The sequence below is a fragment of the Eucalyptus grandis genome, chromosome 3, assembly GCF_016545825.1.
Source record: "Eucalyptus grandis isolate ANBG69807.140 chromosome 3, ASM1654582v1, whole genome shotgun sequence".
Taxonomy (NCBI): domain Eukaryota; kingdom Viridiplantae; phylum Streptophyta; class Magnoliopsida; order Myrtales; family Myrtaceae; genus Eucalyptus; species Eucalyptus grandis.
Genome location: NC_052614.1, coordinates 14,667,039 through 14,687,812, shown reverse-complemented (window position 1 = coordinate 14,687,812; position 20,774 = coordinate 14,667,039). Strand labels below are relative to the sequence as shown.

General features: G+C 39.3%; 3 protein-coding genes across 3 annotated transcripts; all 3 read right to left on the bottom strand.

Moving 5' to 3' along the window:
- Positions 1 to 781: 781 nt before the first annotated feature.
- On the bottom strand, positions 782 to 6,450 carry LOC104436627 (tRNA (guanine(37)-N1)-methyltransferase 2). Its single transcript, XM_010049459.3, has 11 exons — positions 6,056 to 6,450; positions 5,831 to 5,928; positions 5,125 to 5,229; positions 4,676 to 4,738; positions 4,493 to 4,566; positions 3,582 to 4,098; positions 3,381 to 3,485; positions 3,057 to 3,212; positions 2,384 to 2,490; positions 1,384 to 1,458; positions 782 to 1,279 (listed from the first exon to the last, which is right to left on the bottom strand). Exons 1-11 carry the CDS (start codon positions 6,148 to 6,150, stop codon positions 1,190 to 1,192), a joined length of 1,485 nt encoding a protein of 494 aa, XP_010047761.2. The 5' UTR covers positions 6,151 to 6,450; the 3' UTR covers positions 782 to 1,189.
- Positions 6,451 to 8,000: 1,550 nt separating this feature from the next.
- On the bottom strand, positions 8,001 to 13,998 carry LOC104436625 (3-hydroxyisobutyryl-CoA hydrolase-like protein 3, mitochondrial). The gene is made up of 10 exons (XM_010049458.3): positions 13,664 to 13,998; positions 13,379 to 13,480; positions 13,240 to 13,304; positions 12,407 to 12,541; positions 12,216 to 12,312; positions 11,072 to 11,201; positions 10,611 to 10,789; positions 10,320 to 10,447; positions 10,084 to 10,185; positions 8,001 to 8,328 (listed from the first exon to the last, which is right to left on the bottom strand). Exons 1-10 carry the CDS (start codon positions 13,890 to 13,892, stop codon positions 8,230 to 8,232), a joined length of 1,266 nt encoding a protein of 421 aa, XP_010047760.2. The 5' UTR covers positions 13,893 to 13,998; the 3' UTR covers positions 8,001 to 8,229.
- Positions 13,999 to 17,686: 3,688 nt separating this feature from the next.
- On the bottom strand, positions 17,687 to 20,543 carry LOC104436624 (strigolactone esterase D14). Its single transcript, XM_010049457.3, has 2 exons — positions 20,052 to 20,543; positions 17,687 to 18,321 (listed from the first exon to the last, which is right to left on the bottom strand). The coding sequence occupies exons 1-2, from the start codon at positions 20,435 to 20,437 to the stop codon at positions 17,883 to 17,885; spliced, it is 825 nt and encodes a 274-aa protein (XP_010047759.2). The 5' UTR covers positions 20,438 to 20,543; the 3' UTR covers positions 17,687 to 17,882.
- Positions 20,544 to 20,774: the final 231 nt, after the last annotated feature.

The window sequence follows — 20,774 nt, the reverse complement described above, 5'->3', positions numbered from 1 at the left end:
ATTCAAAATGCCGCGATCATCATTTTTTCTTTTTTCTTTTTTCTTTAAAAAAAATTAATAATTTTAAGTAAGAGAAAGGTCGTGGGGGAAAGGAGATGGAACGGGATAGCGGCAACGGCAAGTAAGCGGATCCCGTTGTCGAGGCGAGGGGCGTTACGGGGTTGGAGAGGAACGGGGAGATCCGATCTGGGAGTGGGGCCCAGTTGGGTCTTTCCACTTCTGGAAAAGGTCACTGACTTCTTCTCCCATGAAAGGCAGAAGAGAAAGAAGGACTAAAAAAGAATTTTCTTTTTAATGATTTTGAATGTCGGTGTATTTAAAACCCCAGTTTTTGGGAATTTATATCCCGATCTTACTTTATTTCGACTCAATTTTCTCTCTTATAATTTTCTTAACTTTTGCGCAGTAATCGATCAAATATAACATGTTTTGCTGTATATTCTTTTAAACTGAAGCCGACACGCTAAATTTGAATTAATAAAAAGATAGGATTGAATATTTTTAAATAATTCAAAATTAAAATTGAATGTGTATGAAAAAATTAAAAGTTCAAAGACCATATTATATATCAAATCAAATTTTAAAAATCATTCATGTCATTATGCTAAAACGTTATTATTGGTGATTTTTAAGTGTCGATATTCAAGCTCCCAAGTTTTAGGAATTTTTACTGATCTCATTTAATTCAACTCAATTTTCTCTTATAATTTTCTTTACTTTTGTGCAGTAATCGATCAAATATAAAATTATTTGCGTTATATCTATTTAAACCAAAGCCGCCGCCCGAATATCGAAATTTGAAACTAAAAAGTAATTAGAAACGCCGACCAGGCTTTTACAAAACAGACTACAAGCATTGGTTACCAGCCCAAAGCTGGAAATTCTAAGAAACAAACTGTCCAAAAAATTTAAAAAAAAAAAAAAATCCAATATCATATTTCGTAACCTTTAGACTGTGATCTCTTGTAACAGAAGATGAACCTTAAACATCCATCAGCTCGCTTTTCCCGAACCATAAGCAGCATTTGCATGGACACCGGACTCGATTCGATAAAAGAACTGTAACCCGTCGACGATAAGTTTCCTCCTTGTTTCTTCTCTAGTTTCGATCGAGTTAGAAAAAAACCACCTTCTTAATCGTTAGGTGAGAGGCCGTGTTTAGCCCTCCGCGTAATTGTTCCTACCGCGCTTATGTCTTCCCTTCAGCAGGGTGAGTAGAGTTATCCGAATCTTCCTTAAAGCATGCTTCGGGCAGCCTGAAACTCAGGCAGTACATTGCCTGCAAAACCGACCATGCTCAAACACTCAACAGGAAGGCCCATGAGGGCATCCTTTAACACAGAACATAGTTGAAACGCTCGGAGTGCTTGCCAGAGAGCGTACCTTATTCGGAGCCACATCCCTAACCCTGTGGAACATCGGCTCGCTAATAGAGGCATTGAGGGCTTGTTCTGCTACCTGTTGGAATCGGAAGTGTGTTCACAGGACGATGAATGATAAAACATCCAAGGAAAGTGCGGCTATGCAGTCTAGAATACTCTCTTGTGAAACTCTTCATGTTGATAGCAAACAAAAAGGTTAAAGATGGAAAATGATGCTGATTGCAGGCTTATCCCATTATAGACAAACGAGAAGTTAAAAGATCCCAAAGCTGAACCAAACATTCTGACCCAAAAAAAAAAAGTCAGACCTAACACACCTGCAATCATTGAATCCTCATAGTTGCAACAGTTTGTCATGGGGTGGTACATTTAAGATTACATTCTCCATGGCAAAACTTCAAAAGTCAACAGCAGAACTAAAAATTGAGGAAATTGAATAAAAATGCACTGACGACCCTCTTTTGGCCTTATAGTAGCAATGATGTGGATGTCTGGTACAATATTTCCCAGACAAATCCATCTCCCCTAAGCTATCTATAATCTTCAGATTTCGGTTCTTTAAGTAATCCCAGAAGACAGAGACAATAAGCACAACAGGAAAACTAAGATAAGGACAAGGTTCCTGAAATCTCCAAGAAAATTTTTGAGTTCACTCTAAATTATTTTGCCCTGGTAAATTTCATTGCAGTACCCACGTGAGAAATGCAACAACCAACAATTGCAATGAAGCACCGAAGCTCCATTTGTTTTGACTTATAAATATTCAGTCCACATTAATAATGATTATGAGAAGTGCATTTACTTTATGAGAGCTTAGAGAATCAATGTAAAATCCATGAGAAAACATAAAAACCAACTGGAAGTTAGGAAGTATATTGGTAATTGCCACCCAAACAAAGTCAAATCAACTTGAAGATTGCACATGTACGTGTTTAGACTTGCAAAAGACAATAACATTAACAGGTGGACATATATTTACGTTCCTGTAGAACAGAACTTACAGCCAGAATGGATTCTTCGGTTTCACTGGCCTTCATGAAACAATAGCAGTGGATCCAAGGAGAAAGTCCCTTCCAATATTTCCTGTGTATAAGCCCCCTAAGTATATCTGAGGCAAAAAAGAATTAGAGACAAAATTGCCTCTCTGGATCTTCGACGCAGCTTTAAATATATATTTAGAAGTATTCTATGAAGTTGAAAGATGATGCAAAAAGTTTAGGAGAGAAAAGCGAAGAGGCCTTGGAGAAGAAGTGCATCAGCCTAAGTAAACATACACTACCCGACATCTTGGATTTCTTTTTTATCAGAAAAGTGCAAATCAGAATTATCAATAATGCTTAAATTGCTGCATTAAATAACAAAACAGGGATTTAAGTTTTAAAGTATCATCACAATCAGCCATTAAGGTAGCAACTCGATGCATTATGCAACTATGCAATGTAAAGATATTTTGAAATATTTGAGGAGGCTATTGAAATAAAAAATTTCTCCCACAAAGAATGCTATACTGACCACTCTTTCTATCTCGTCTGGTCTCTTCAACACAGATTTAAGGAATTGAAACGAACCCAACATGGTTTTTTGCCCATTGGAGAAGACATATTGAGACAGCAGATGTCAACAAAATTTCATGCTGTGCCAAATCACACGCGAGAGAGAGAGAGAGAGAGAGACCCAAAAATGTGAGAGCAGATGCAGGAAGGTTCATGACCACATGATCAATGTGCTCCCATGTCTTAGAATAGGATAACTCACTGGCCCTGATTCGCTTGTTGTTATTTCCTTTTCTTTTACTAGATACAAGTACACTACAATCTTTGGCATTGGAACCTGCCACAGAAATATGCAGAGAAAATGAATTATCTTGAATCTTGATTAAACGATGCAAGAATCAGTAAATGCACCACCATGCACAAAATCTTAAACAAACTAACACACACATGAAAAGCAGTTAACCTATTAAATGGTAAGAAAAATTGACAGTGATGCTTGTGTTACCTTCTTTAGAAGTATCTAAGGGTCTTTTGGCTGCAGGAGCAGCTGCAACTGCACCAGCACATAAACCTTTCGGACCATCACCATTGCTTGCATTGTCATCGGGTACTACATCCATGTTAATTGCATGTCATACATTGGAGAATAACACTGAAACCCATCAAATTGCAAAATGACAGCAATCAAATTGCAGCAAAACCATACCTGTGGTCCCATCTGGCTCTGTTCTCTGCTCTGACAATTCCCTATTGATCTCACACTCTTCAGTAAGAACATCAGATTCCATACTAGTTTTGGATTCAGGCAAAGACATCATTTGAGAAATGAATTTCCTTGCATCCAAGTTGAAAGCATGAACAAGGTCATCCACTTTGTTCAACTGTGCATTGATCTTCAAATATTTAACACTATCTGGGTTTAGGTCATTTGCATACACCATGCACCCCTTTTGAGCAGCTGGGATTGCAAAAGGACCAATGCCAGCAAACATGTCACATATGGTTTCCCCTGGACGGAAATTAGATACAAGTCTTATATGTTCATGCTCCAGTCTTGAATTCCAATACACCAGACTGTAATCAAGCTTGAATGTTGCCCCATACTGCTTCACCTCTGTCACCATATCACTTTTTCCAGCCAAGACTTCAAATTTCGGCACACGAAACTCATTTGTGATTGTTCCAACTTTATTAACAATCGTCTGGATTCGTGGATAATTTTTCTGCTCATGTAAGACACAGTCATGTCTACAGATTATTGATGCTGCATACTTTATGGCGCATCTCTCTGAATGCTCAAGGCCTCAGGCAGCACACACTTGTGTACTTAAAACATCCTAAAAACAGGAAATAAGCAGAACTACCACAGTGATGCTCTAAATGATACTCAACATTCAGAAGAGAGCACAACACATTGCTGATTGTGAACCACCAGCCCACATTTTGTGGCTTGGTGTTGCACTTGTTTAGGATGCTGAGTTCAGAATGAAGACAAAAGAGTACAGGAGAAAAAATATGCAAGAAAATTTTACTAGTGTGCTGTGGACAATGGCACAGACAAAATAACCGACCAAAGAAACACAACATTCATTAAGCATGAGAGTTAGTAATACGTACGTCATAGATGACTTTAGCAATAACATCCTTGTAGGGAAGCAGTTCGTCATGTATATTCAAGTGTGCAATATGACCTGCACAAATCAGAAGACACCGTTACTTCCAGAAGATCACCTGGTTTGGAATACAAATTGCCCATGAGGAAGCTTATCCAGAAATAAATTATAGAGGTTTTGTACATAACTATCGTTTCGAAAGATGTAGGTACCTCAACCCCGGGTGGGAGAATCTGCTTCAATAAATGATCTGCAGTCAAGGTCAACCAAAAGTTAATAAGTAATTGCAGCTCAAAGCAAACCCAAATGTCATCTACAAGGCATGTCCCCAAAAAATAATTAAAAAAAAAAAAGGAAAATCGAAATAACTGTAAAGGGGACAAATGAAAGCACAGTAATTTGAAAAGAATATGAACTTGAAAGATCCACTGGCACATAAAACTGATTAAAAACCTCGCTGCATTAAAAACTCATCATCTACAGAAGCCTGATATGAACTTTCTGAACAATTCATGGCACATATCCATTGCAAGTAAAGCAGAGTCGTCACTTTTAAGAATGTAGTGACTTCTCAGTCTAACAGAACATATAAGTTTATGTAGTCTGCAATATATGTCCAATGAACCTGGATCTGACCTGCACCCCAGTAGGAATAACCAAGTGTCAGTGAATAAGGGACAACTTCAATCTCGCACAGTTTCTTCATTTCATCGAGAACTTGTTCTGGAATATCTGACAAATCTGTCCCACCGAAAAAGAGGAAAAGGAAAACGACAATGCAAGCATTATTCACCCAATTACGACATAAAAACATATCATTTTGACAGAGTAAATCAATATCATTGTTTGAACAACAAGTCATAACAACAAATAGCTTCCCTCCTAAGGCTCTAGACAGTCCCACACAAACAAGCATGTATCCCAAATGTTCCGGCATTTTCATAATGCACTTTACAGGGACTGCATATATATATCCGGTGGCATAGAAACATCATGCTCGCCTTTTTGAAGTCCACAAACCACAAGACAAAACACAGAAACACCAAAGTCATCTCACTTGTTTTCCCAAAAATATATATCTTGAAAGCTACATCTCTTCAATATACTCCGCAAGAATACTATGACGTAGACCGAAGCAGGGCGACAAAGAAGGTAACACCTACCGTAGAAACCAAGTCCACCAAGTGCCAGGCGACATGTTGGACAAAACACACAATTTATGGGCGCTGGACTAAATACAAATCAATGACAATGCACTTCCACCAGGCACGATCGTGAAAATCCTAACGACATTTTACAAAGGCGGAACCTTTACACATGGGACGAGGGATTGGATTCTCACCAGAATGCTGGACCTTCTCAGACAATATCATCAGGCGATTCCTCTCGCACGTCGGGTCTTCCGTGATGGGCTTTATCCGAGCCTTGTCCAGCAAGTAGCTGCCAACGTCCCAAAGAACAAACAAACCGAAAAAAGGCGTCAAATTCGTGCACAGAACACAATGCAAAACCCACTCCAATCTCTCAAAAAGGAAAGAAGGGCTAAAGCTACGATCTTTGGACGTACCCGTTCAACGCCCGGGTGGCGACTTTGCAGAGCTCGCGGGGGATGCGGAGCGCCCACAGCTTCAGGTGGACGTCGAACTGGCTCTCGTCGAACATCTCCGCCGGCGGAAATAACCGAGCGATTCGCGGGGAGCGTCCGAATTGGGTTTCGATCCTCTCGATTGAACTCCTACGGCGGAGGAATTCGCGGCAGTTCTCGCGGCCGCCGCGGCGACGTCGGCGAAGGGTTCGAAGAGATGAAATCGGGAAGAGGAGGAGCGCGAGGGGAGAGGGGGGGAAATGGCGTGCGTAGATGAGGAGGGAAGTGCTGGCGAATTTCGCTAGGGTTTTTCCGCAGGTTTTAGCGGGGAAGAAGAAAGGGTCATCTTCTTTCCCCTCAGTTCAGCTCAACGGTTGAAATTGGAGCATTGAATAATGAATGGTACATACGCTCTCCCAAAACATATGTAACTTTTTTTTTTCAATCAAACTTCAGTGTCATAACTTATTTGAATGATGTAATTTCTTGGTTTTGATTGTCACAAAATTTAAAAACGTTCACAACAAAATATATGTCGCGATAAATTTCTGACACTTAAATAAATAGTATTAACAAGTTACTAGCTCAACTGATAAAGTGAAATGTATGGCACTTAAGGAAATATTAAAAAAAAAAAAAAAAAGATCAGGACACTCAAGTTATATAATAATTATAATACTTATGATGTTCTTATCATTTTCTATTTTCCTTTTCTCTATTCTTTGGCTTGTCTTCTTCTCGTCTAATTCTCTCTCCCCTCAATAGACTCTTCCCAGCATTAAAAGAAATCGGCACTGCATTATGACATTCATGATATCCTTATTATTTTTCTTTTTCTTTTTTTTCGTTCTTTTATTTTTGTAAAAGATGCAAATGATATTTTGATAAAAATATTTGAACAAATATTTTTCAAATCATTTAATTTTCATGAAAGAGATAGAATCTTATTTTATTTTTTTTGGTAAAAAGAGATAGAATCTTATTAATCTTCATTTCTATAACAATTTTGAATCGTAAAAGTGGCCTAAAGCAAGCGCGTCTCTTCATTTTATGGAGGAAGGGGGAATCAATTGAACTGAATCTAAGTAACCGACAAAAACATACCTCTCCATGTTCTTTTCTTCTCCTTCATCTTGAAAGAAATTGGATGTTTGAAATTAGATGATTTCCAAGAGTTGCTCCAACTCATTATGCGTACATTGTAAACTAGAGGTACTTATCAAGAGATTAACATGGTCACTTTTCTTCAAAAGAAAAAAAATAACAATTAATATACTCAATTTAAATGGTGTTTCAACCGGATATAAATTTTTTTTTTTTTTTTTTTGATCCTCTATTTTATGACTATTCTACACTTACTCGACTTTTGCCATATCTCTTGCGGAGCGTGAAAATCGAAACCCACTCCTAAAACTTACTCGTCCCCACCTCATCCCCTTGAAAATGTGAGAATTTGAATCATTCACCTGGAGCAAATCCCACCTCATCCCCTTGAAAATGTGAGAATTTGAACCCTTCACCTCCCCCTTCCATGTTAGAAGGGTGGCCACTCGAGCAAATCCAGTGATTATCGGATGTAAAGTTGAAGTGGCAAAAGATATTATAAAGCCAAAATCAGAAACCGGAATCGCAAAGTCCTACCCAAATTATTGATTATGCTTCTGATCTTTTCGCAATGGTAGTATGAAAAAAGAAGCATATATACCAACTTTTCCTCTAGCACATACTTAATCTATACTCAAATTTGCTGAACTTGAGTTACATCAAGCCACAGTTCGATATACTGACATGTATATTATGGTCTTTGATGTATCGCGAAGCAAAACTGACTAGATGCGTCTGTTCAACTGCGAAGCTCGAGAGCATCTGCAAGCTCAGAGACAATGGCAGCTTCTGAAATACTCTTCTTCTTCATCCGTCATGCACATTGGATTGAAATTGCATCTACTATGAAATGCACGAGGCACAATGGCTAATGGCATATACAAAGCAACCGATGGCATGTCTGAAATTATTACATTGCCAGGATACCAAATTTATAGATTGTCGCTCAAGCGAAACCAGTGTTAACTACTATGCCGCAGAGCAGGATTACAAACCATGAGCATCCACCAAACATAGAAGGCCAGGCGTGGATATGCACTTATGCGCGAACTTCATACTTTTAACTCATCTTCTGGAGCCAGTGGCACAAAGAGAGCTTCCACCTCACTCTGTTCGACTTCCTCCACCGTTGCTGGTTGCCATTTTGGATTCTGCATAAGCATTCGCGGGAGTTTGAGCATGGCCACATAAAATTCATACCAACAGAAGTTTTGTGAATCATGCCATGACTAACAAATTGTCAAGACAATATCATTACACAGCTCTAGTAGCATCTGACAGAGAAAAAGGACGCTGCTCAATTTACAAAGAAAACAGACATACAAACAATTTCCATGAATATGAAACCAAGCACATGAACTTTCAAACAATATCTTCATATTCCTTGATGCTCAAACGTGAATGTACATGTGAGACAGTAATAGATTTAAAAGTGAACCACGATCAAAGAAGTCGTGAATATTGTTGATGTATCATATGCTGTTGATGTGTGTAATTTTTTTTTTTTTCTTTTTGTGGGGGGGGGGGTTTGTTGAAGAAGTTTTATGGAAGACTACCTACATTGTATTGCAATAATACAGCTGTTTTACTGACATATATTCATATTTCTTCTAAAAGATGGAAATAGCCAGTGAGGATGCTACGCTGATATGCCAGACCATGGTATTAGGGGTGTGCAAAATACCCGAGAACCGCCTGGATTGCTCGGAACTGGACCGGAACCGCCCGGAACCAGCGGTTCTTGAGGGAATCGGTCCGGTTCCCGGTTCCATGGACGGATCCGCCCACCCGGACCAAACCGATTCCCTTTTAATATTAAAAAAAAAATTACTAAAACTGAATACAAAGCAATTGTTTTGTAGCAATTGTTTCTGCTACAGGATGAATACAAAGCTGAATATTGGGGAATTCTTATGCTTTTTGGTTGTTTAGTTATTTATTAATATAATGAATGTGATATATTCAATAAAGTCTTGTTTAGTTGCACTTCTTTTGTTTTCCTGTGTTCGGATAGTGCCTCATTTCACCTCCTTTGATTTGTCTGTGCGACTTGTGATATTTTGCCGAACTTGATGAGGGATATGTCCAGTTCATAGCGTTAAGAGAGACCCATTTTTCCTTGAACACTTACTACTCTCTTTGCCTCTATATCAACTTACGTACATTCATTCCTTCATTGGTTGCATTTATAATTGCAACAAATGAATCTTTGTTCCACGTACTTAAATTTGATTTTTCTTTCTTTGGCTTGCTTTGATATCACGTAGTCATTCTATGTTGAAAACCAAAATTATTTCGCGTCAAGATCGGTTCCATGGATCCACCTAGGAACCGGACCGGACCGGCGGTCCAGTTCCCAGATGGATCCATGCAACAAACGGGTGGATCCGGTTCCAATTTTTCGGAACCGGTTCTTAGCGGGCGGTTTTATTCTAGGTCGGGAATTGCCCACCCAAACCATGCACACCCTACATGGTATACTGCAATAGTTTGAATGCAACTGCATGATACTTGCCAAATCGGAAACCGCCCACCTAGACCATGCACACCCCTACATAGTATACCGCAATAGTTTGAATGCAACTGCATGATACTTGCCAACATAGTCATAAGACACTTGGGGCATGGTTGTTTCACTGAAAATGAATAATTTGTAGAGCATTTTCTTAAAAGTCAAAATGAATGAACAAAAAATATTTTCATTATCTACTAATATATTTAGATATGAAAAATGGTCGATGATGAAAACTATTTTCATTAATTAATTATCTCAAGGGATACAAGCAATTTTTTTTTTTTTAAATGTTGTCTAAATCATTCATCCGCGAAACAAACTAAGACTAGATGTAGAATAATTAAAAGATGCCAGAGCTGATTAATGAGAGGGTTTAAACAGTAATTAGAACCTGATCCTTATCCACCAGTACTGCACGGACACCTTCAGCAAAATCATTTCGCAGAGAAGACCGTACTGCTAGCCGATATTCAGTTCTCATTACACCACTCAGCTAAGCATGACAAAACAATGATGTTAGTATAAAATATGATATAAGACATACCAACTGCACACTTGACAATTGACTCCTCAACTAGGAAAGGAAGAGAAAGAGAGAGAGATTCCAGCATCCAATTCAGAACTTACTCTTGACAATTCAGCATCATTGTTTCTCAAGGCTGATGTAACTTTTGAGAAATGCTTCTGTGTCGAGCAAAGAGAGAATGGAGCACCTTTCCCAAGACCTTGAAGAGCATCAGTGGCCCACTCAACCACTGCCAAGATAAAGAGAATCCAACAAGACAATACACAGACCAAGCGAGCAACCAACTTCAGCATTACTATGATAGTATTGGAAAAATTTATAAGTTTTCAGCACATAAAGTGAACTAAGGAAACAAATTTATTTCATTTAATCATCAGTAGAACCCTAATTACCTTTGGCATCAGAGCTCTGCTGATGCTTTCTCAGCTCTGCAATTATCTCCACAACTGATTTATTTGCACCAAAGCACGCGACAATGTGAGGTAAGAGCACTTTTAACTGGGCCTCTGATTCAGATTCACCACTGAATCTTGCCATTAGTGCTCCAATGTCCTTGAAGGGATCTTCCGAGCTGCAATGCAGATAAATATAAGGTTCTTCTTCTTAGCATCATGCTAACATATTTAACAAAAACACTGGCTCCATCTCGATCTTAGATTTTAAAAGAAAAATCTCTCAATTTGAACATTGCGATGTGTGATACAACAATCATCCGAAATGCACATTTATACTGCATATATCAGTGAGTCTACCGAAACTTCTTTGCAAGGACAGAATTGTAGAAAACAGTACCAGATATGAGATAGAAAAACAAAAAACGCATTATGTGCCTAGTATTGTTTTAGGGCCATACAATGTAGCAGCCAAAAGAGCCTCTTTTAAGGAACCCAAGTTGCTAGATGGCACATAATGCGTTCCAAGACCCACATATAGTGCGTCAGAGGGTGTCGAGATCCTTTTTCCTGTCAATCCTAGATAGGCGCCTGAAAATGGAGGACAGGTTAACCACTTCAGAAGTAGAAGGAAAAAATTAATGACAGGTGACAGCTTTGATTACTATAGTACACTTATCCATATGCCAACAAGCTGACTATGAGGTTGCTTTCAGAGACACATACAGGATTATGTCACCTTCCAGACTCCAAAAGGAAGCAACACAAGTAGGGATTTGCAAATCATCCAGATGAACCTTAAATGACACAGACAGTACCTATCAGACAAGATCTATGCACGAAACGAAGAGCTTCATTTTTTATTTATTTTTTAACAAATGTTCCACAGTAGAACTAGACGAAAACGAGACTTAGTTCTTAACCAAACAAATATGCTCACTTCCTCCAAAACAAAAAAAAAACAAAAAAAGCATTACATGTCCATGGTGTCGGAAAATTATCTGAATTATAAAGTAATAAAATATGATCGAGAGGTTTTGGATATCAGAAAAAAAAAATAAACATAAAAGGCAAAAGTAACGTGAAATGATCTATTTCCATTTCAGGAAAGAGTTAAGGTGAAATGATCTGAATTATATGCTCACTTCCTCCAAAACAAAAAAAAACAAAAAAAGCATTACATGTACACATGGTGTCAAGCCGGAAAATTATCTGAATTATAAAGTAATAAAATATGATCGAGAGGTTTTGGATATCAGAAATAGCTCTGAAGTATTCGTGGAAATAAACATAAGAAGGCAAAAGTAACGTGAAATGATCTATTTCCATTTCAGGAAAGAGTTAAGGTGAAATGATCTATTTCCATTTAAGGAAAGAGTTTCCATGTATTGTGGAGACAACATTCTTCAGTAATGCAAAGACAAACCATTAATAAATCTATTTGAGCTTCAACATGTCTACACAGTCCATCTAGGATTTGTTGAAGTCCTAAATGCAATAGTCACAAGATATATAGATACTCCTCTGTCATAAGAACCCGTGAGGTAAATCAGATACAATTTAGCTAGATAAGAGACACACTTCTCAATTTGATAAATTACATACCAACTGATCCATCTCCTGGACTCTGTGCTGCTATATATGCAAACCCAACATCAGGGAAAAGACCAATTCCATTTTCTGGCATAGCAAGAAGTGTCCTCTGCATTGGTCATGATGAAGGGGAATTTAATGGAACAGAAACAGTATGTTAACCTAGAGTACATTGGAACCAACTGAAAGTTGATCATCCATACCTCTGTAATTACACGGAAATGACCATGACCAGATAGGCCAATACCAAAGCCCATTGTAATGCCATCCATCAATGATACATACGGCTTTTTGTACTCTGATATTTTGCATATCAAAGAATACTCAGCAGAAAATACCTATACAAATGTGCAGCAGATAGGGGCATATCAACTTGAAGTGCAACAGTCGAGAAAAGTCATAACTTCCATACAGATGGCAAAGATTTAAGCTTCATGGAGGAATATTCATCTATTCACCAAAAAATAAAAAAAAATTCATCGATAGGAGCAGCATCTAATTTATCCGCCAATCCCATATGCAATGATAATTACAACAAAGTTCACAGCTCATCCTCACATAAGTCTCTCATATTCCTAATAAAGGTAAACAAGAACAGAAGGGCGTCTAATGCTAATTTCGCATAAGAAGAACAAATTAAGGGATTCATCATTGACATCGTCACAATTCTAGGGATTCATCCATCATCGACATCATCGAGGAGCATCCCTTTGAGAGTGAATTAGCCATGTTTCCTACTTAAGGAGCCTCAGGCTCCATATGATAGTGATTCGCGACTTAAACAAGAGGATGGTGAAACAAGTAGGCAGCAATGTTTAAGAAGTTATGGAGTAAACATAATATAAGAGTGTGACTCTTTAGTCTCTACTCCAGTTTCCATTATGCATAAGCAAATTCCAAAACACCTCCACCGCCTACTATATGTACATCCTCAGCAGATACCAGCAGAACTCTGCAGACACATCACATAACACGCAGAAGCAATAACTTGTCTATCCCGAACAAGGAAATCAAGCGAAAAATATAAAATGAGCACCTTCGGCACGAGAGGGGTATTCTTATCCTTTCGAATCTCGGCGACAACGCTCTTGATATCCATTCCTGCATCAAGAAATCACGACATTCGATTCACATTCCCCCAAGGAAAGAAAGCTCCAGGTCTCCTCCCAATTTACCTGCCGAGAAGGCGCGAGCCGAACTGCCTTCCACGAGGACGCACTTCACCTTGGGGTCCGATTCCCACTCGTCCAGGAAGCTCTTGAACTTCACGTCCATGTCTGCGCCCAGGATCGAATTAGACATGCCAAAAAAAGAAAAAAACAACACTAAACCATCGCACAAACAGCATCATCTCCTCGAATCGACGACGGAAAATCAAACCCCGCAGACTCTGAAATTCCTAACTCAATCGCGATCGCCAATCAAGAGCGCGCAGCTTAAAATCGAGCGGACCGACCGACCGAGGTTCATGGCGTTGAGGGCCTTGGGGCGGTCGAGCGTGATGACGGCGACGCCGTTGGGGTGGACGGAGGACTTGACGAACTCTTCGACGGCGGACGCCATGATCGCGAGGCTCCGGCGAGGGACGGCGGCCTCCGGGAGAGCGAACCTGAAGGAACTGCCGAGGCTGCGAAGGCGACTGATCGGATGGTTACTGAGCAATCGAGAAGCTCCGATCAGGCTTGTCATGCTGGTCTGAGTGAGCTCGATGGTGGTTTTATCATCATCGCCGCCGTCGTCTCCGCCGTCCAGTGGAAGCACAGAGCGTCGTTAAAAAGGGAAGTGAGAGAATTTTCCATAGTTGGACAAAATTGCCCTTAAATGCGATTTTTTTTTTTTTTGTCTGGCATCATCCATTACCAGTTTTTTTTTTTTTTAAACCTATTATTTACCTTCTTTTTTTTTTTTTTTTTTTACAAGCTATCATATGTGCTATGTATCTTGCACAGGTTGGGAAATTCTACTTCTTCACTCACGCATCCCAAACTAACTTTTGAAAATATGAAAAATCGAACTCTTCACCTCCTCTTTCAAGTAGGAAAAGTGATTATTAGGTAACCTAATAATTTCTTTGAAATTAGAGGTGTGCATCCAACTTGAAAATTGGATTGAGCCGGCCAGATTTTGAGTGATTCCAAGTTTAACATAAGGAACCAAACAATCTAGTCACGCGGATCAAACTAACATACTAACCAAAATTTCTCACTTTTCATATTTTTTTATCATTAAATTAATCTTTAATAGTAAATTATTTTTTAAAGTTGGGAAACTCCCACTTCCACGGAGAATAGAAACAAAAGAAGAAGAAGAAATTATATGTTTTAGGACAATCTTGGAATCAAATTGGATTGGTTGGTCAATTCCCAATTCCATAATTCAAGAATTGACATTGTCCAATCTAATTCTAGATTTCAAAGTAGGAATTGACCCACCTTAAAACTGATTATCCTTATTTTTTTTATTTGAAATTATGTGCCACGGTAGAGTGGGATCAAAGTGCAATGAAGATAAATCAACTGTCATTTAACGAAAATTGATTTAAATTAAAAATCTATTATTAGAACTAACTCGGGATTGATTTCGATGAAGGGGTTCAAATAATCTTAAAACAAGTTTAAATAATTTTATTATTTATGAACAAAAATAAAGATTTTTTTGGTCAAATGAAAATAAAGATTTTTTTTTTTGTCAGTCACACTCTATTCCTACTCTATATTCACTCGATTTTTGTCTGCTCTCTTTAGGGCGTGGGAGTAAAACCCACTTCAAACTCACGCGTCCCCACCCCATCCCCCTTAAGAATGTGGGGATTTGAGCCTCGCCTCCCTTCCATATTGGAAGGGCCACTGAGCGAATCCCAGTGGTTAAATGAAAATAAAGATTAAATGCATCCAAATGACACCTAAATTAAGATAAAGCAATTACTTCATATGGGTTTGGGCTATGAAGTGTTGGGCTTTTGGTTTCTCCTGCATTTTCGTTGGAGATGTAATTATATCATAACCTAATTTTGCATTTATGTCAATGCATATATCATACTGACCGAAAGAAACAACTTTGGATATAACGTTGCCTGATTTTCTTAATATTTTTTGTTTACTTTATGCTTTGGATAAGAATAAACTTGCGCATGCTTGTTTTTGTGATTTTTTCCCTAGTCAAAAGTACCCAACGGGCCTAAGGGAACACATCAATCGAGCCCACATTTTGGAAACAAGGCATTGGGCCTCCCAAGGCCCACTATTCCATTTAAGATTAATGGTTGCCAATGTTGCTGAAACGGAAAGTTCCAAACATCCAGGGGCTCTACATCAAGAGTTACCAAGATGAAATTTTCCTTAGGGATATGCCATGAAGCACGGACCTCATCGCCATTGCCGTCCTTTGCCACCATCGTCGTTGCAATTTGCGATGACCTTTCGCGCCCCTAACATCAAGAAAGTTTTATACATAGACACTTCAACACTATCTTTTTCTGTAGTTCACGTTCACTGAGCCTTGCCCATTTAGTGAAGGCCGAGCTGAACATTTTTTTCTGCCATAAGTATGGGATGCAGAACTATCTGTTTGGCCAGCCAATGATATCAATATCATCACATTTCCCAGCCTCAAATTCTCCCTCTGTTTCAATCACAACTTCTGTAACCTGTATGCTGGCAAAGGATTAGGAGGGAAGGGAACGAATCGAAAAGCATAATTTGTATTTGGTTGGAGGTAAAGAGACGGAGGAAAGGATTAGGAGGGATTAAGAGAGATTGGTCTAGTCAATTTTATGTACGTGCTATATCCATCTGGATCTCTTCAAATATGGAGTGATTTGGAGGAATTTGCAAGGATTTATATACGGGAAAAGTGTCAAAAAAGTTTTAAATTTTTTTTTTTTGTCAATTTATTCATAAACCATTTTACTTGATGCCAATTCAATTCTTTCCAACTAATTTGACTAAATTTTGCTTATTGGACGCTAGCTAGTTGACATGACACAATTCGGTGATAACATAATAACTTTTAATAATATTTTAATATTTTAGATTTTCTTTTTTTTTTTTTTTTTCTCCCCCTCCTTCCTCCAGCCCGGTCACCATACCTTGGTGACCGACTAGAGGCGACGGCCAGCAAGGCTCGCCTCAACCTCATCGGCCTCTAACGAGGCTTGCCCTCGCCGAACATGGGCGATGCTCGACCTCGCTAGATCTAGTAAGGTCTCATCCAACCTCTAGTGAGGCCAGCTCAAGACCGCCCAAGCCACAAAGGCAAGCCTTGTCGCCATAATGTGAGGCCAACCTTCACTAGCCATCGTCTCTGGCCGATCATTGAGGTCCGGCAATCGACTAGAGAAAGGAGGAGGAGAAGGAAAAAAGAAAAAAGAAAATAAAAAAAATCAAAAATATTAAAATGGTATTAAAATTTGTCCACGTTAGTATTGATCGTATCACGTCAACCGCTTGACACTCACTTAGCAGAATCCAACCAAAATTAGCTGGAAATGACTAAATTAGCACAAAGTAAAAAAGTTTATGATTAAATTGGCACAAACACAAAAGGTTTAAGACTTTTTAACACTTTTCTTCATTTGATGAACATATTTGTTCGTCTTTTCTCATTTATGCCATTTTTTACATCTATCTATTAACACATAACAAAATGATTGTTAGTAACACACACACACACATATATATATACTAACTAGCATCCAAGTTACATTAGAACAAAGAGTGAATTTGGTTCAATTTTGAAAGTGAGTTTTGGGAGCAATACAAATGTTGAAAACCAAAGCCTTTAGATGAAATGTAAATTGCGTTTGGTAAAAGCTCATTTACAAAGTGACTTTGGATCTAAATAGTATTTGGTAAAAATAAATTGCAAAGACTTTCACTTTAATTTTTCTCTTTTTCATTAAAAATAAATTAAACCCTTTCCGCAAAGGTTTTATGCCATGAGTGATAAGATCTAGCGTCGGCAACCAATGGTCGAGGTTACACGACCCCAAGTGGCCCTCATCTAAGATCGTAGACCTCAGGCGGCCACCACCTGAGGTCTTGCAATTCCAGGCAGCCATTGTTTGGGGTCATGCAACCCAAATGACCGTTGTCTGGGTAATTATCCATCTATTCTAAATATATAGTCAGTCGTCGCTCACTACCGACAAATGAACCGAAGCGAAATGAATGTTTTTTCCTCGCGAAGCTTTTGTTTGAAAATACGAAAAAGGTGGAATTCTTAGAAATAGAGAGTGCAAAACACGAGGGAGGACTCGATTGGTATTCTTCCGGTTTTTCCTCACTTTAGCATCATCCTTCGTCTCTTTCGTTTGTCCCGTGTGTCAAACGTCTCTAGAGCAACTTTTCTTCGGATACTGTCAACACAACGTGGACTTTAAGGTGAGAAGGGTCCCGCGGCTCTGTGGGGGGAAACAGGGAAAAGCATTTACACTACCTTTTCGCCGTACCTTTTCGAAAAGTTTCTCCTCGATGCAAATGATATCCAGTCAAACAGCTCAAGCCCAAACGATTTAAATGCGAGCCAATCAATATACAACCATAATACCTAATCTATAGAGACAAGCGACATGCAATCCACACATTCACATCCACTACTACCATAACATCACTGTATACCGAGAAAAAGTCTAGAAATAAGAGGGTAATTCTAGTCCACTCTAGAGTATATAATCACCTGCTAAACACACTCAAACCCCAAGATCCTACCCAGCACATCGAGAAGCTGCTGATGTGCCGTGAGCTGAGGGAAATGGCCATCGGCTTCCATCATCTCGACCGTAGTCTTCCCCTGGATCTTGTCATGCATGTAATGGGCGACCGAGTTCGGTACCACGATGTCGTTCGTGGTCTGAACTATAGTGCACGGGGTCGTCACACTCGCGAGGACCTCTCTGTGGTCGCATAGGAAAACTGTCTTGGCTAAGGGAAGCGCGACCTCAGGCCTCATCCTTCTCAAGCACTCGGTGAACGTCTCGACCGAGAGAGTGTCGTGCGGGTCCACCCCCAGAGAAGCAAAGTTGGATGCCCACCCGTGGTAGTCGGACTCTATGCTCGATAGGATTTGATCGATCTGTTCAATCCCAAACCCGCCCTCGTAGCCGTCCGTGTTTAAGTACCTACAGATAGTAGCGAAAGTAAGAACGCTGCAAGAAAATGCACCTCAACGTGGTGATGAGGACGAAACAAGCGCAACATGGTGGGGTTAGAATGTGCAAATGGCTTTTTTTAGTTTAAATTGTAGACCAAGTAAAAGGGGATTAGTGTCATTAGCAGCTGTCAAAACTACAGTATACAGATAGCTCCAACTGCAAAAAGAAAAGATGAAGTGAAGGTGGTATTATTGTTTCCTATTCCGATTTGTTTCGGATAATTACAAAGTGAAGAGGACAAAAACACGATTAAAATAGATAAATACGACGGAAAATCAAGAATCGTGGAAGGATTCTTTCGTGTCTGCTCATCTTACCCGTGATGGGTCCTCAACATTAAATGCACCAAGCAGTAGCTTTATCAATTGAATACTTGCCAACAAAAAGGAAAATTGAATACTTGCGATAGGGAAAATCAAGTACGAAAGGCCGGTTTGGTAGTTAGCTTTCTACTTCCGTCTAGTTGAGAGTCAGCTCACACCATTCAAGGAGCAATATAAATGCTCAGGGTGTGTTTCAGATGTAAGGAAAGATAAAGGATTGATAATGTGACATGAACCAAACTGAACTAAAATGATAAAGTTTTATCTATAACAGAACTAGTTATCATACAAGCTCATTAATCTCGCAATTGACAGTGATATTTTCTCTATAATTCGGGCAACACATTATTCGAGTATCAAATCGGAACAAAACTTTTAAAATCCCTTTGCCCAAGTCTCACAAAATATCAAGAAACACAATGAAGGGTTTACCCGGAGATTTAGAAAAATTAGGAGAAGAATTAGACTCCATATTCACAAGAGGAATCGGTTTTGATATACATCAAATCCTATGGTCACAAATTTCACGAACAATAAATGTTCTTAGAGAAGCATATAATGAGTCAACAAGTACTTAATTTTTTTTTCAGTCATACTTTATTTCTACTCTACACTCATTCTTGGACTTTTTCTACTCTCACTCTCAAACTTTTACCCTACCTCTTGCAGGGCGTGGGAGTCAAAACCCACTCCTGAAACTTACGCGTCCCCACCCCATCCTCTCATGAGAATATGGGGATTTGAACCCCTCACATCTCCCTTCCATGTTGGAAGGATGGCCACTGGGGCGCAACAAGTACTTAATTAACGAGCTCTTTTTCGTTCTTTGTTGTAGCGGAGAGATGATGTTAGGGCAACAGTACACCACCTTATGTTATTTAAGAACAAAGGTTGGATGTCATTTGAAACAAATCCAAGTGATGGGGATCGGTAGCAAATCGAACCGCACATGCTTTATATTTAACACTCCCTTATCATCAAGAAGGGCGACAAAAATGTTTGGATCTAGCAAGCAATATGCATAAAAACACATGATGATGGAGATACCATAGATTTATATAGCAGCATCCCTCCTATGATTCTAACTAAGATTATGTTTTGCTTAATTCATATTTTTTTGTGTGGGTAAAACCATGCAAGAACTTTGTCATGGTGATAAGAGAGGACTTTGGAACCATTAAGCTTCCTCCTCCACACGCCTATTACAGACATATATTTATAAGGGGAGGGGAAAGTCCTTTTTATATCATAAATTTTTAGCATATTAAAGATGTCGTTTTGATCTTTTTAACATTATTAAGGCACGCTGAGCAAGAGTAACCGCTAGCTCCAATATATCAGTTAAGATTCAACATTATTAAATATGTAACTTGCCTAGGAGAAGCACCAAGGAGTATGAGGTGCTTGAAGAGGTCAGGCCTCTTCACAGAGGCAATGCAACCGATCATGCCGGACATGGAGTGGCCGACGAAGGCTGTGGACTTGAGGTCGAGCTCGTCAAGGAGAGATATCAGATCAAAGGCGAAACCTTCGTAGGATGAGTGCTTCACAGGGTCGAACAGACCTTCTTGCTCCTTGACAGCTCCTGAGAATCCCCAGTCAAAGACAAGGACCCTGAAATGCTGGGACAAGACAGGGAGGATCTTGTCCCACACGGTCTGGTCTCCTCCGAAACCATGAGCGAGAACCACCGTCTCGGCGCCTGAGCCGGTGAGCTTCGCGTTCATGGGGGCCGACAGGCCTTTATCTGGCATCACCATCTTTTGTGAGAAGAGGAACAACAAGAAGGACAGGAAGCTAGAGAGAGGGAGGGAGAGGGAGGGAGAGGGACGAGTGACGCTGTGCAGCGGACATGATGTGGTTAGGGCACTATTTATAGATAAAGAGAGAAATTGCAATAATTTAGTATGGCTCGTTAGGTTCGAGTCTATTGCTTCATGAGATAAGTCTTACCTGATATAAGTAGATTCAATTTATGAGGTTGGATTGAATTCAAAAGTTTGTAACTTTTATGTAAAGAATAAAAGAGGTTGTTCAAATTATTAATCATAAAATAATAAGAAAAACTAGGGTCATATTTTTCTCCGACCCATTTCG

Excerpts from the sequence above, each read along its gene's own strand:
- LOC104436627 (XM_010049459.3), bottom strand. The coding sequence starts at position 6,150 with ATGTTCGACGAGAGCCAGTTCGACGTCCACCTGAAGCTGTGGGCGCTC. Across the intron at positions 3,486-3,581 it reads AGAGCCAGATGGGACCACAG|TACCCGATGACAATGCAAGC; the intron begins GTATGGTTTTGC and ends ACATGGATGTAG. Across the intron at positions 2,491-3,056 it reads ATCTGCTCTCACATTTTTGG|ATATACTTAGGGGGCTTATA; the intron begins GTCTCTCTCTCT and ends TTTTTGCCTCAG.
- LOC104436625 (XM_010049458.3), bottom strand. The coding sequence starts at position 13,892 with ATGACAAGCCTGATCGGAGCTTCTCGATTGCTCAGTAACCATCCGATC. Across the intron at positions 13,305-13,378 it reads GGCTCGCGCCTTCTCGGCAG|GAATGGATATCAAGAGCGTT; the intron begins GTAAATTGGGAG and ends TTCTTGATGCAG. Across the intron at positions 10,448-10,610 it reads GCAGAGCTCTGATGCCAAAG|TGGTTGAGTGGGCCACTGAT; the intron begins GTAATTAGGGTT and ends TTATCTTGGCAG.
- LOC104436624 (XM_010049457.3), bottom strand. The coding sequence starts at position 20,437 with ATGGTGATGCCAGATAAAGGCCTGTCGGCCCCCATGAACGCGAAGCTC. Across the intron at positions 18,322-20,051 it reads CTCCTTGGTGCTTCTCCTAG|GTACTTAAACACGGACGGCT; the intron begins GCAAGTTACATA and ends TACTATCTGTAG.